This window comes from Candoia aspera, chromosome 16 (assembly GCF_035149785.1).
Source record: "Candoia aspera isolate rCanAsp1 chromosome 16, rCanAsp1.hap2, whole genome shotgun sequence".
Lineage (NCBI taxonomy): Eukaryota > Metazoa > Chordata > Lepidosauria > Squamata > Boidae > Candoia > Candoia aspera.
The window spans coordinates 2,874,208-2,889,596 of NC_086168.1; the positions used below are offsets into that span (position 1 = coordinate 2,874,208).

At 48.5% G+C, this 15,389-nt stretch overlaps 1 protein-coding gene across 3 annotated transcripts in view; it reads right to left on the reverse strand.

Moving 5' to 3' along the window:
* The window catches only part of SH3GLB2 (SH3 domain containing GRB2 like, endophilin B2), a 45,848-nt gene that overhangs the window by 13,885 nt on the left and 16,574 nt on the right, over positions 1-15,389 (reverse strand). For 2 of the 3 annotated variants that reach the window (XM_063316081.1, XM_063316080.1), the window contains exons 3-5: positions 11,335-11,463; positions 10,633-10,766; positions 7,734-7,826 (exon numbers count right to left, since the gene is read on the reverse strand). In XM_063316081.1, coding sequence (XP_063172151.1) covers positions 7,734-7,826; positions 10,633-10,766; positions 11,335-11,463 — 356 coding nt within the window. Of the gene's footprint in view, positions 1-1,337; positions 1,401-7,733; positions 7,827-10,632; positions 10,767-11,334; positions 11,464-15,389 lie in introns of all 3 variants that reach the window. The other variant, XM_063316079.1, reaches the window with a different exon arrangement.

Consider the following 15,389-nt stretch of genomic DNA (forward strand, 5'->3'; position numbering starts at 1 on the left):
CCGCAAAGCCAACGTGGTGACGCCGCAGACCCGCCGCATCGCCCCCCGATCTCCCCAGATCTGGACTGAACCTGGCTCCTTCCAAACCTGAGTGTCAGTGCGGTCCTATCAGCAAGGCAGCAAGTGGAGACCGGGGTGGGGGGGATGAGTTTCTGACATTTTAACGTGAGGCAGAAGCGCAGCCGCCGCAAGCCAGGATGAACCTGAAGAACGTGGGAATGGGGTGGAAAATGCTTGCACCCCTTTTCTGCTTTGGGAAGAAATCTGACTGTGGTGGGAAGGGACGTGTGAAACCAAAGTGTTTCCAAGCACTCCCCAAAGGTGGCATTTCTGTTTTTTTTTCTTCCTTAAAAGATGGTCCACATTAATGGGGGAGGGGAAAAGATGGAAAATTAGGAGGGAGACAGTGAGAAATTATGGGGCAATATGGGGGGTTGCTCAGAGCGCCCCCCTCTGACCGTTCGATTTTGCCTCACTCCCTGCGTGGGAGTTTCACGCGGAGGAATCTCGAGCTTCTTGCACTGCATCCAGCTTGGGGGCAAGGGGACATTTGGGGGCGGCTCAGCCCCAGGGTCAAATTAACCAGGCTGGGAAGGATCCTGGGGAGATTTTGCAGCCTGCAAGACCGTACATGGGTTCAAGGAAGGTTGAGAGGAGATTAAAATAGAAAAGGAATATTCATAGCAAGTTGGGTGCCCTCCAGAAATGGGGACTTCAATTCCCAGAATTCTCTGCTGCACTCAAATGCAGGGTGGGGAATTCTGGGAGTGGATGTTTGCCCATCTGGAGCCCCCCAGAATTCTCTGCTGCGCCCAAATGCAGGGTAGGGAATTCTGGGAGTGGATGTTTGCCCATCTGGAGTCCCCCTTCAACTCCCAGAATGCTCTGCGGTGTCCCAAGGCAGGGTGGGGAATTCTGGGAGCAGAAGTCAGCCAGGAAAGATGGCGCTTCAGTGGTGAAAAGGCATAAATATTACTAATTGAGAAATTGGCAAGCAGCAGATGAGCTTGGGTCCTGCCTCTTCATCCCCCTCCGTGCCCTGGCCAGAGGAGGATGGACCCTGACTCCCACGGCAGCCTGTCTGCAGTGCCCCTTGGCCAGGAGAAGCTCACGAGGGGGTGGGCAGACCCCCATTTCCCGGCGACGCCGGCTTCATCCCGCTTCCCCACGGGGGCAATCAGTGGAGCAGGCATTCCGGGGCGGGTCGTTCGGCTCACGTTAAAATGCTGGACGCGGCCTCGGTGCTGGGTCCAGGCAGCGGGAGGAAGGAGGGCAGGAAGGGCAGCAGGGAGAAGAAGGGGCGTCTGGGGGGGGGCGAGAGCGGGGGCTGGTCTTACCGCGGCTGCGCTGGCGGAGAGAACGTAATTACGCGGTCTAGTCTCGTGAAAGTCGGGCACGGCCTACGGAGGGGGAATAGAAGTGCACACACAGATCACGCAGAGGGAAAAGGAGGGCGGGAGCTGGCTAAGAAGGGGTCCCTTCTGGGCCCCCCAGGCCTGGATGGGGTGGGCAGAGAGGGTCCCCCCAAACCCACGGTCCCCCCCAGCCTCTTCCGCCTACCCTCCTGGCTCTCTTTTTGAGACCCACCAGAAATGGAAAGCAGGCAGCCTGCCAGGTTCAGGAGTGGGGGCCACGGGGCTCCCCAGATGTGCCTTCAGGACTACGCTGCCCAGCATCCTCCACCACTGGCCACGGGGGCTGGCCCCACTGGGAACAGAGTGCCACCGGCTCTGGGGGAGCCTTGTTCTGGGCACAGCTCTGACCCCTGGGCGAAACACCTGCCCATGCCAACTGGATCATGCGGTTTGGCTCTGGGCATCTGACCCCTGAAGAAAAGCCCTCACTGGGTGGCTGGAATGGACAATCCCCCCCAGGGGTGGCTGGCTTGGACTTCTTCGGCATCAAAGGCCAAGGGGGGAGAAAGGAGGGGTGGAAGGCCTGGAACAGACCCTCCCCAGCAGCTTCCAGATGTGTGGGACTCCAGCTCCAGTAATTCCCAGCCATCGTGGCCTTTGAGGGCAGGAGTCTCAAACATCTGGAGGGTGCCATGTTGGAGGAGGGCAAGCTGAACCAGGGTAAAGCAGGGGGAGTCAAAAATATAAAAGGGAGGGGGAGAATGGGGTTTGGGTCTCACCCAGAATTGCTTGGAGTAGTCTCAACCTCAGCAGCTTGAAGATGTGTGGACTTCAACTCCCAGAATTCCCCAACCAGCATGGCTGGCTGGGGAATTCTGGGAGTTGAAGTCCACACATCTTCAAGCTGCTGAGGTTGAGGGATACTGCCTTAGAGCAACATAATAATAACACCACCATAATTATAATTAAATTATAATTAAAATATTATATTATTATTATCATCATCAGTCAGTTGCAAAAGGCAGCTTTACTTGGAACAGCTCACATCCTGCGGCGATACCTTTAACATTATTAAACCACAACACCTGCCTGTCCCAGGCCCTCGGGAAGGACTCGATGGGTGGACAGAAATGGCAAACCCAGCCTAAACATCTGGCTGGCTGTGCGATAAACCGTAACAACTTATTGAACTTAGATGCCGCCTGACTCTCTTTGGAGGAAGGAACGTGGAATGACACATTCAGTGGGCCAGGGAAAGAAGGCAACAGCCACGCCACACGAAATTACACTGCCCAGCAGGTGCTTTTTCCTTTTTTCGCTCTTAGGCTTGCTCACTTGCTCATACAGACATACAGCATTCCGAAAACATGAGGACTAGAAACTCTTTCTCTAAAAAAAAGGCAACGCCAAATTCTGCACTGGCCATGCAGGGTCATGCTGTCAAAATCCATCCAGGCCAGCCTACAGAGGATGACAAGGACATAACATTCTGCAGGGAAGGGCTGGAGTGAGAGGGCAGGGTGGAGCCGCAAAAAAAATAAACAAAAACCAACCCACGTGCTCGAAAATATGCCCCAAAGGGCATATAAGTGTGTAAGAGGGGCGCAGGCATCTCGCTAGACAGAGCTAGCTAAGGGGGCCTAAAATTCCCAGGAAGATTCCTGTGAGGCTCCTGGCTTTTTGGGTGGAATGGATGAAATTGACAAGCTAATTTACAGGTAGTCCTCGACTTACGACATTCATTTAGCAACCATTCAAAGTTACGACAGCACTGAAAAAAGTGACTTGTGACTGGTCCTCATGCTTACGACCATTGCAGCACCCCCATGGTCACATGATCAATATTAAGGCACTCGGCAACCAGCACGTATTTATGATGGTTGCAGCGTCCAGGGGTCATGTGACCACCACTTCTGACCTTCCCAGCTGGCTTCCAACAAGCAAAATCAATGGGGATCTGCATGATTCCATTAACAACCACGTGATTTGCTTAACAACTATGTGATTCACTTAACGACCACAGTGATTTGCTTAACCACCACCACAGAAAATGTCATAAAATCAGGTATGGTCACGTGATGCCTTGGTTAATGACTGCACTGCTTAACGATGAATTTTCCAGTCACTGTTGTGGTCGTAAGTCGAGGACTACCTGTATTGCATTAGCCAGATTCAGAGGCAGTGTGTCCCAAACAACAGCAGGTCTTGGGGACACGCAATTACAGCTGCTTCCCTACCCTGCCAGTGGGTTCTCTGAGAGCCCGTCTGCTGGCTACTGACAAGCACAGGGTCCCTTCCCTGCCCGGCACTATCCCTCCCCCCAAATTCCAAGACTGCCTCGGAAGATATTAGATCTTGCCAACTAAAATCCAGTGGTTTTCCGAAGACTGCTGAACCACACTTCCCAGAGTCCCTCGCTGGGAGTGCGTGAAGCCAGAGGACTGCTTGCCCTGGTCCAAATTCCCTTTCTTGGATGTGCAGGGGAAAGGGGAAGGAGATGCTCGTTCAGAGCGGGCAGCCTATGCGCTGGTCCTGCTGGGGAAGATTTTCTAGTATTTATCTTGGCAAAGATGGGGCAGAGGGTGGCTGGAGAGGAGCTGTCGCTTGTGGGCAGCGACCGAGAGACAGGGCTAATGGAGGGGGGGGGTAGAGGGAGGAAAATGCCCCTTATCTCTGCAATGCAAGGATTAAGTGGGGGGTCCGTGGCACCCCTTGGACAAAGCCATTTCTTGCTAAAGATTCCCATGTCCCTCTCTGCCCAGCTCCCCGTGCACTCCAGTCTCATGCCCCTCTCCCTACCACAGGGCTGTGTGTAGCCTGGTTCCTTCAAAAGAAATCCAGCAACGACCACCACTCTTTGTGGGAGGCAGCTCCAAAGAGGAGATCCGAGGCCCAGCCCAGAAAATACATCCAGCAATTCAGGAGGTGCTATCTCGTCCATTTCAAACATGTCTTTGCGCCCCTTGAGGACTAGAAACTTGGCTTGGAAAAAAAGGAAGCCAAACCCTACTGCTTTGAGGGGGTGAATTGGCACCGTCTACAGACAGCCCTGTTCCCCCCCCCCAAATTCTGGCTTGTGAGGCTTTGAAACCCAGCTCCATAGTTGGGGAAGGGGCTATTTGCCTCCCCTGCAGGAAAGACCCCCACCCCCACTACATTCTCTCCACAGACTCAAGAGGTCTTCGCAAATGAAGAGCATATCCAGAAGAAGAAATAATAATAATAATAATAATAATAATAATAATAATAATAATAATAATAATAATATCACAGCACTATTAACACAAGTAATACTCACATTTCCCTCACACTGAGCAAAATTACAGACAAAAAAAAAGGACAAAACAAAAGCAGAGGTTAGTGGAGAAAACAGCAGGAAACAGGAAGGACAAAAGATTCAGAAATTCGAAAGAGCGGGAAACCAAACGAGGCAGGAAGGATCCAAGCAAAACGAAATTCCTGGCCTTGAATAAGGTTTGGTGAATCACTTCCATCCAATTTGGCACCATCCATCTGGATAGCACAGGATAGGGCAGCGTTTCTCAGCCTTGGCAGCTTGAAGAGGGGTGAACTTCAACTCCCAGAATTCCCCAGCCAGCAGCTGGACCGAGGAACCGGGTTGAAACCGTTCAAGAGACGCACCAGGGAAAACTGGCTAGTTTTGGGCAGGGTTGGCAATTCCTGCTGGGGCGAGGAAGCGCGTCTTGGCAGACCCCTGAAACTGAAGATGCATAGACTTTGCATGCTTAAAAAGTGGAAGGGCTTAGTAGAAAAACAAAAGGCCCCATGAACCAGAGATGGGACACAGCCCCGTGAGCCGTGCTATAGCCACTGAACGAGGCTGTGAATCCTGTAGGGTGCAGGGGGTTGGACTTGATGACCTCTTAGGGCCCTCCCAACTCTGATTCTATGATTCTAGGCCAATAAAAGGGACTTAGTTACCAGCCTTGGGCCAAAGTTTTCTCCACCCCCACTGGATTGACCGGGAATGGCTGGACCTGAAATCTAGAGCCAGTGGCTGGTGCCTTCGGATGAGTTGAACGATCCTTAGTTTGGCCGCATACATTAAGCAATTGGGAGCAATGGGTGAAACCCATTACTGGGGTCTGTACCCCATGGTGAAGCAGGCTATCATGGCTTGCTCAAACCTGGTTAAAACAAAGCCGTGGTTCAACACAACATCGCTGTCTGCTTGGAAGCATCCTAGGTCAGCTGAACAACAGCCAAGTAAGTCTATGTGCAGTTTTGGGGCCCACGAACAAGTTTGAACAGTCAGATGCGCTTTGAGTCCACTGTAATATGGGGGGCGGGAGGGCTTTATCCTTTCTCTTTGCCTCAAGAAGGGGCTGGTCGTAACACAGCCAACGCAGAGGCTTCTGCGGCGGTCCCAAACTGAAACGGCTTTAAAAAACATCCGTAACGTCGTGAGAGCGCCAAAGTGCACAAGGCGAAGATGGCACCATCTTTGTGCAATTTGGGAGGAGGGTGGGGAAGAAACCCCCCAGCCGTTGCACCAATTCCCCCCACCCCCGTGCCCGTTCCTCCTTGACCTCGCTTCATTTGGGAAGGGTGTGCTTCAAAAACCAAGCACCCACTTTGGGCATCGGAGCTAATCCGCAGCAGCCCTGAATTCCCCCCTCCACGGTCCCTTGCTTTATATGTTGATATACTTTTTTTTCCTTTTGGCCCTGTTGGCTCAGGCTGATGGGAACTGTAGTGAAGCAGCATCTCAAGGGCCCCCAGTTTCTCCTTAGCCTGGTCAGAAAGGTCACCAAGACACTGAACCCCAGTTGCTGTTTTTAATCGACCTACTTTTTGTTTAACTACATTTCCACCCTGCCTAAGAGTGGAAAAGCAATCCAAGCAGAGGAGAACGTGAGTGTGTTTTCTTTTCGATTCCCTGGTCTTCCTCGTGTCTGGGCCTTGAACAGAAACCCCCCTTGGATCAGGGCAATCTATCCCTTTCCAGACATGCCGGGAAATACAACTTCCAGGCGGGCTGGAAAGGTCCAAGAGCTGCGGGCCTGAAACATCTGCGGGATGGAATACTGGGGAAATTTGGTCCCAAAATATCTCATCCTTCAACCACCAAGTCTGGCAAACTGAAAAAAAAATGTTAGTATTTCCTCCTGGATTCTTTTCAGCTTCAATCGGGAGGTGAGCTTTCAGAGGATCCGCGCCCTCAACAACCAGCCTCTCCATTGAAAACTCTGTAGCTTTCAGGTAGAGAAACTTGCTGGGAAAAATAGGACTGGGGATCCCTTCTTATTTTTTCCCTTAAGCTTCGTTAGAAAAGCAGCAAGAAGCTTAAAATCTGATTGGAAATAGCAGGGGACATTCAAAGGGCGTCAGAAACAAAAAAATGGATCTCCTATGAAAGCCAGCATGGTGTAGTGCAGTGTTTCTCAACTGTAGCAACTTTAAGATGGGTGGACTGCAACTCCCAGCATTCCTGAGCCAATTCTGGTAATTCAACTCCCAGAATTCCCTGTGGCTGGGGAATTCTGGGAGTTGAAGTCCACCCATCTTAAAATTGCCAAGTCTGAAAAACCTTGGTGTAGAGGGAAGGTGTCGGAGAATCACTGGAGTGATTCAGGTTCAGTCCATCTTTAGGGCTGGTGCATCATGCTCTAGGTCAGCCTACTTTGATGGGTTGTTGTGGGGAGAGAGAGTGTTAATATTTATTGATGAATATTATTTATGATTTTATTGAATTTTAAACTGTTTTATTGTGAACCTCCCGGAGTGCCCCATATGGGGGAGATGGGCGGTGATAAAAATATGATAAGTAAATAAATAAAATAAAATAAAATAATTATGCTGCCTTGAGCTGCTGGTAGAAAGACAGCCGGTTCTATGGGGAGGGATCTGGTTTAAGGGAAATTTCTCCTGCAGAAAGTGAATTAGAAACAACCTTGGCATGTGGATCTGGAAAACGCAGCACCCTGGAAAATTGGAGATCTGGCAGGAGGGGAGCTCCCATCCTAGCTCCCACCCCAACCCCCAAATTCCTGCCATGTTTTTTCCTGGATTCTCCTAAAGACACTCAGGGGCTGACACCCCCCAGATCCGTCTCCTGGGTTTGGGAATCAGTTCGCCCCCAAGAAAGGGCTTGGCTTGCAAATGAAAAAGGAAGAGAATTGGGGCCTGTTCCCCCTCTCTTGCAGCAGGTGGTTCCTTGCTTTGTTTTCTTATTTTTTTGGGGGGGGGGAAGAAATCACAAACCTATGAAGCCTTTCCCTTCATCAGAGACATGCAGAACACGACCCATCCATCCAGCGGGCGAGAAAGAGAAGGGGAAGAGACGGGATCTCACTTGCCGCATGCAGACAGATACGCACGGGGCGGGGGGCGAGGATGGAGGGGGGAGAAAATTACCGCAGCCTTGGCCTCTGCAGCCTTCGCTTTCTTCAGCCGAGCTTTGCAAGCGTCCAGGTCCAGGCGACGGTTTTGCAGGATCCGTCTCTCTTTCTGGAAAACAGAGAAAGTCCCAGCCGGTGCTTTTGTGTTTTTCAATTGGGATATAGTGGAAAGTGAAATTAGAGTTGCTGGAGGGGGGTGTTTTCCAGGCCGGGGGCCATGCATGGCTTTTTGGGGCATTGCTGGGGGGTCACCCTGCAAAACGTTGTAGGTGGGATCAGGACAAAACCTAAAACTGGAGCTAATCTCTTTGGGGCTTGATTAGGACTAAATTTAGTTAACATACTCAGCCTCCAGCTTCCCTACGTCGCTTTCCAAATCAGAGTTTGGTAACAAATTTTGGGAGCTTCTGGGGTACACCAAATGTTTTTTTGGGGGGTGGGAGGGAAGAGACTGGGAGTGAAGTTCTAGTCCACAAGATTTATTTATTTATTTATTTTATCATATTTTGATCACCGCCCATCTCCCCCACATGCGTTTATTTACTCTATTCATCTGTGGCCACAATTCAGTTACAAAGCTCAGCGGGCACAAAAACGTTTAAAAGGTCCAGGATCGTAATAGATAAAACGTCCTTGGCAAAGTCAATAAAACCAGCGATGAGACATGAACAGCTTAATTCAATTGTTGTCAGCCAACCAGCACAACATATTCAACACAGATGGCATCCTCCCAGGCTAAAATCGCTCCTGGAAAAAAGCTCAGATTTTAATTTTTTCCTAAATGAAATCAGGGAATAAGGAACTAGGACTGTTCCCCATTTCAAAGCTTGCTAAAGACACTTTTTATGAGCTTTTCTCATTTTTTTTCCACTGAACTGTAATTAACAAACGTTATCAACTAACTAAATTAACATAAATCCAAGATGCACAGAGGGAAAGAAGTTTAGAAAATACAACAAATAAAAATCTACTGAAAATTAAGGAAAGAGACAGGTACTGCGCATGTGCAAATTTACCATTTACGGTATGTAAAGTATTATGGCCTATTGCTATTGAGGCAAACTATAAAATCCATCCAAATCTGATGGAACTGTGGTTCTTGCCTTTGATATCTCATTATTTTAACTTCGTGATTTTTCTAATGTAGCAATTGTTACACTATCTAGAGTTTTCCAGTGTTGGGCAATTATTATTTTAGCTGCTAAAATTGAATAGATAATAAAGGTAGTCCTTGCTTAACAATCGTTCGTTTAGCAAACATACAGTGTTACGAAGGCACTGAAAAACTGACTTATGACTGTTCCTCGCACTTACAACCGTCACAGTGTCCCCACAGTCACGATTTGGGCGCTTGGAAACCGTTGTGCATCAATGACAGTTGCAGTGTCCTGCAGTCATGGGATTGCCATTTTCGACCTTCCCAGCCAGCTTCTAATAAGCTAAATCAATAGGGAACTCACTTAATGACTACTGCAAAAACAGTCGTAAAATCGGGTCCAGATTCGCTTAATGACCGCATTGCTTAGCAACTTAAATTCCGGTCCCAATTGTGGTTGTTAAGTGAGGACTACCCGTAAATTCCTTATTTTTAAGTTGAGATTTGGTCCTATAAATAAATGTAGGAAGCCTAACTCTGGGGAGCATTCAGTTCTTTGTTTAATGATGATACTTATCTCCCCAAAAATTTTATGCGAAAAGGATACAGCTTTATCGCCTGACCACTACAAATGAGCTTCAATTTGATTCCAAAAAGGCGCTTCGAAGCAAGCTGGAATACAAATAAAGCACAGCCTGCGACTCTTTAAAGCAGCTGCATCTTTCCCCAGAATTATGTGGCGGCTACAGCATTGCAGGAAAAGAGACGGCTGCTTTAAAGAGTTGCCGATCAATGCTATACTTGCATTCAGAGGCCAATTCTTTCCCCAATGCCACAGACCCTTTTTTTTTAAATTCCCCAAGAGTTGCTTGCAGCATAAAAGCAGGAAAAAGAAAACAGTGTTAGCTAAAAATGTCATACACCCAACACTTCCAGCTCTACCTTGACGTTTCTTTTCCTGCCCTCCCTCCCAAAAAATGTTTAGTTGTTAGTTATACCCTGCCCTCAACAACAGATTCTCTGCGGTAAGAAACAGACTGGGGAAACCGGCAGGTTCGTATGCAAAGCTTAAAAGGAGCATATGCTGTCCCCTGAATCACCTCCGCCCCCAAAACCGTACCAGGAAAGAAGAATAAGCTTTTTTGCAATAATTCTGCAAGCAGCCTACAAGCCAGAGAGTTCCTGACATAACCAAGGAGGAGAGAACAATGCAAGATGAAAGGAGACCAGCTTTCTCCTCTGAAGCTTGGTGGCGAGGCTCTTCAAACCTTGCCACCCAACTGCAACTTTGCGATCTGCAGACAAAACGTTCTGAATTTGAAAGGGTCTGTTCTGAGGTCAGACGCAAAGCTCAGAGAACTTCCCCTGGGATGGGAGACTTCTGGTCCAGTTGGAATGATCCAAATTTTTGCAAGCCCCCAGCGTGGATGATTAGTTTAATCTTAACAAAATTACATTTGTCTTTCGTTTCATGGAGTCCAGGCACCGTCCTGCTCCTGTCTACTCATGGAGCGTGGGGATATGTCAGCCAATCTGTAGCAAGTAAGGAGTAAGCCAGGAGTAAGTCAATGCAGCGGTAGAATCAGGGCAATGCCTAGATTTCAAGAAATTAAATGTGCCAATTAAATGTATTTGCCAATTAAATGCAAATGCAATTCTCCGCTTCAGAAAGATTGCACAGCCCCACAATAATGCCTACGAGAATTAGAATTGGAAGCGAAATCTAGCGAAGGCATGCTGGCTTTGGCAAGGAAGCGAAGGAGTCATTTCAGTCCAGAAGGGCCCTCTTCACCCACCCTTCCAGCACCCGTTGACGCACCGAAATGGTCCTCCAGTCTCCCTCCAGGAAGTTGCGCAGAGGACTCAGGAAATTGACGGAAGCCGCGTGGATGAAGTCCCTCTCAGCTCCCCCCAAACGCCGCTCGGTTTCGCCAACTTTGATGAGAGTTTTGCCTATGGAGAGAACGCACCATTGGCATTTCCTCATGGTCTCCCATCCAAGCCGGGCTGGATTTCAACTTGGGAAGTCCCTAAGCTACAGGGAGCTGCCGAGCCTCTCCTTTGGCCCCCAGCAAGTCAATTCTTCCCCTCCCAAAGGACGGGATCGCCGGATTCGAAAGAACCCGTGAAGCCGCGGAGTTGAATCTCCTGCTTGAGGCAGGAGTCCGGCTTAAAAGCGGCCTCAGTGTAGACCCGCCCAGCAAAGCAAAGCAGCTTCCTCGCTCCTCTGACTGGCAGGAAGTTCCTTTCTAACACTCAACCAGATCCCACCAGGGTGTCTCGCTTCCTGTCTCGGCAGGGAATCAAAGGTTCATAGAATCGCAGAGTCAAAGGGCCCCTTGAGGTCATCCAGCCCAACCCCTCGCTCAGAGGAGGAACGCAAACCTGAGCATCCCAGACAGATGGCTGAATATGTGAGGAAGGGCACCAGGAAAGGCAAAGTGGGATAGCCCACCCCGTGCTCTCCACCTGCCAAAACGCTGGTCTGTGGGGACACAAAGCTCCGCCTGCCACCGCTCACCGTAAGGGGAACCGGGGCCAAAGTCGTTGGCCGCTTCAATCATGTACTGAGCCAGAAGTTCTCCGTTGGTAACGCGGGAGGGCACCTTCCGGTCAAGCTTCTCATACAGGAACTCCTCGACTCTGGCACCTGCGGCAAATCGGAGCCATGGTTGTGTTACACACCAGACGGCTTTGGATGGGGAGGAAAACAGGATCCTGCCCGCGGAATGAAAACCGCCCGGGACGTGCCGTGCTGCTCAGCACCGGCCCCCTTCCCCTGTTGCTGCTGCTGCTCAGAAAAAATTAACTTTACTTTCTCTTCCTTTTTTAAAAAAATAAGCAGCCTAAAGTGAAATGCCCAACACTAGAAATTACTACTACTATATTTTTATCATACACACACACACACACACAGATAGTCCTCACTTAACAATCACAATTGGGATCGGAATTTAGGTCGCTAAATGATGCAGTCAGTAAGGGAATCCAGACCAGATTTTACAACCATTTTTGCAGTGGTCGCTAAGCAAATCACCGCGGTCGTTAAGTGAATCACACAGTTCCCTGTTAATCTTCCTTATTGGAAGCCAGCTCGGAAGGTCAAAAATGGTGATCACGTGACCGCGAGATGCTGCGACTGTCCTAAATGCATGATGGTTGCCAAGTGCCCAAGTCGCGACCATGTGACCATGGGGACGCTGCAACAGGTATAAGTGTGAGGAACAGTCGTTGTTGTCATCGTACCTCCAGACGGTTGCTAAACAAATGGTTCTTATGCAAGGACTCCCTGTACATACACGCACATGCGCACGCACACACACACACACACGGAGCTGCCTTATTGCATTTCACATCAGACCAGTGGAACTCTACCCTGGTGTCTTCCAGGCATGCTGGAACTCCAATTCCCAGAGTTCCAAGCAAGGGTGGGCCAAGACTGGAGCTCCCAGAATCCTCAAGGGCCATGCCAGCTAGGAATTCTGGGGATTGGGGGTTCCAGGACTTTTGGGAAGCCCTGGGGCTGGTTCCAGCCTTACCACCCCCCGAAGCTGGATTCTTGGAAGCAGCTATGGTATTGTCCAACACAACCAACCTTCCTAAATGCAGCCCTGCTTGAAAACCTTTAAATGCCTTTAAAGGCATTTAACCTTTAACCTTTCGCTTGACAGGTCTCCTATTGCAGATTTAAGTCAAGAGCCTCTGCAACCCGGTCCACACATCACACTAAGCCAGCTTGCTCTCTACGCAGTTATCTGACTAATCCAGCTACCTGAAGGGATCTATGTTCAATGTGCTAAGCCACCATCCATGGTTTGCAAGCTGCAGTGGCTGGTTTCACACTAAATGCTAGCACATGATGATGATGATGATGATGATAGCAAAAAATGCAGGTAAAACTTTCACGGCTCTGCATCTTGGATGAAGCCAGCGGGGCTGTGTTAATTCTTTCATCAATCCGCTTGGATTAAGTGGATTAACCAATTAAAAATCAGGAGGAGCTGGGAAGCATGAATTCCAGCTAAAACATTTTATTAAAAGGCATCAGTTTTTCTCAGCTGCGGCTCAGTTCATCGGAGTAACCAGTTAGCAACTGTGATGGGATATGGCAGCTAAATAGCAAGGCAACGAAAGTTGCCAGACAGGAGGAAAAATGGGGAAAAAACCATTTTCCTTCTGCAGAAAAACCCAGGCTTCCCCCTCCCTTCGGAACATGCCTCAAATCAAATATATAAAATCAGAGACTGCTGCAAAAAAGCTTGCCTGCATGCGGTAGGTTCTGAACTGTGTGCTTGGGTGAGTGTGTGTATATTTAAATGACTGTACTGTCTTTATTGAAAACAAGATGAACACCACCCCAAAGGAACACCACAAAAATAAATGACCTGCTTCCAGTATCAAATTCTCGGAGTTTTGATGGCTACGCTCCCATTTGAAAATGTAAATAACTTGGGGAAAAACTCAACTTTCCTTTCAGATAAATACAGCTGCCAGGACATATTAAAAAGCAGAGCGGCAAGAGATGGAAGAGAGAATGCAGAATAACAATAATAAGTTTTTTTAAAGCCAAGCAACCCAAACTGCAAAGTACAAATATAATCTAAAATTTGGCAGCAGGTAAAACAGTTTAGCAAATAAAATAATTGATAAACACTATATTACATAAAAAAACTCTAGCTTAATGATGTGTCACTAACGACCTTGTTTCTATAGCAATAGCTAAAAATTTGGCTGCTGCTGGTGTAATTTTAGGAATTTTATCTGTGAGTAAAATTTTAACATAGTAACATATGGCTGCGAGAGCTGGACCATAAGGAAGGCTGAGCGAAGGAAGATCGATGCTTTTGAACTGGGGTGTTGGAGGAAAATCCTGAGAGTGCCTCGGACTGCAAGAAGATCCAACCAGTCCATCCTCCAGGAAATAAAGCCAGACTGCTCACTGGAGGGAATGATATTAAAGGCAAAACTGAAATACTTTGGCCACATAATGAGAAGACAGGACACCCTGGAGAAGATGCTGATGCTGGGGAGAGTGGAGGGCAAAAGGAAGAGGGGCCGACCAAGGGCAAGGTGGATGGATGATATTCTAGAGGGGACGGACCCGTCCCTGGGGGAGCTGGGGGTGTTGACGACCGACAGGAAGCTCTGGCGTGGTCTGGTCCATGAAGTCACGAAGAGTCGGAAGTGACTAAACGAATAAACAACAACAAAATTTTAACATACAGGTAGTCTTCGCTTAACGACAATTGGGACCAGAATTTCAGCTGCTCAGTGAAGTGGTCATTAAGCAAATTCGACCTGATTTTACAACCTTTTTTGTGGCAGTCGTTAAGTGAATCACCATGGCTGTTAAGTGAACCATGTGATCGTTAAGCAAATCCCATGGTTCCCCATTTATTGTGCTTGCCAGAAGCCAGCCGGAAAGGTTGAAAATGGTGATCACGTGACCACAGGACACTGCGGTAGTCATAAATGCAAACTGGTTGCCAAGCGCCCAAACTGTGATCACTGTAATGGTCATAAGTGTGAGGACTGGCCACAAGTCATTTTTTTCCAGCACCATTGTAAGTCTGAACCGTCACTAAACAAATGGTTGTTAAACGAGGACTACCTGAAATCTCTCTTTCCGGTCTTGATTTCAAAATACCCAGAATACCTGCCGAAAAGGCTTGTAAAATTCACAGTATAATAAAAGGTGACCCATTGTTTCAAGATCAACGCCATTACAGGGACACAGCATGCCTCTTTTAAGACCTGCAATGCAGGCTTGCTTCACGCTTCAGTTTCAGTTTTTTGTTCTTTAAATATCCCCCTCGCCATCGCATGGCTGTGGCTTTTTGGCTTTCTTTTTAACTTTGCCTGCTTCTTCCCTCCCTCTAAACCTGAAAATCCATTTCACTGAGACCACGTACAGCATGGCAGGGATGGCTTGGAGGGCTGATGTTTCGTTACCCAACTAGGTAATATAATCCATGCAGGGATTCTGGAGAAGCGAGGTTGGCTGGGGCCATCTGTCCTCTGTCCTGCATGTTCTGCACAAGATATAATCTCTGGCCAAACAACGTCCTTCCCATTAAAGTGTGGGCGAAGCGGGGAAGATCCATTTCTAATACGTCCTTATGTTTATCTGTATTTAACACTTAAAATGGAAGGGTTGTCATCGATTCACGGGGAAATGATACGAGGGGCAGACACTTTATTTTCCATCTGATCTGGCCTGTGGCAAAAGGTCCAAAGTCAGGCGTCCCCCCTGTAGGAATGCAACAAACCAGCATTGGGATGGGTTCACACAACCCTCTAAGCCAAAACCAGATTCGGGTTTAGTGCAGCGTGGGGACTCACTCAACAGGAAGCTTCTCCACTTCCAGGAACTGATATAATATGTAATAGGATATAATATATAATATGATATAACTCTTTAAATTGTTTGTCGTCTGCTTCTTCAGCTTGGGCAACTATCGAGATGTGCCCAGTGACTTAGGCTGGGGGATTCTGGGAACTGCAATCCCATACACTTCAGAAGAGCCCCAAAGGGAAAATATTCTACAACGGGCCTCTGTGGATCATTCGGGGAGC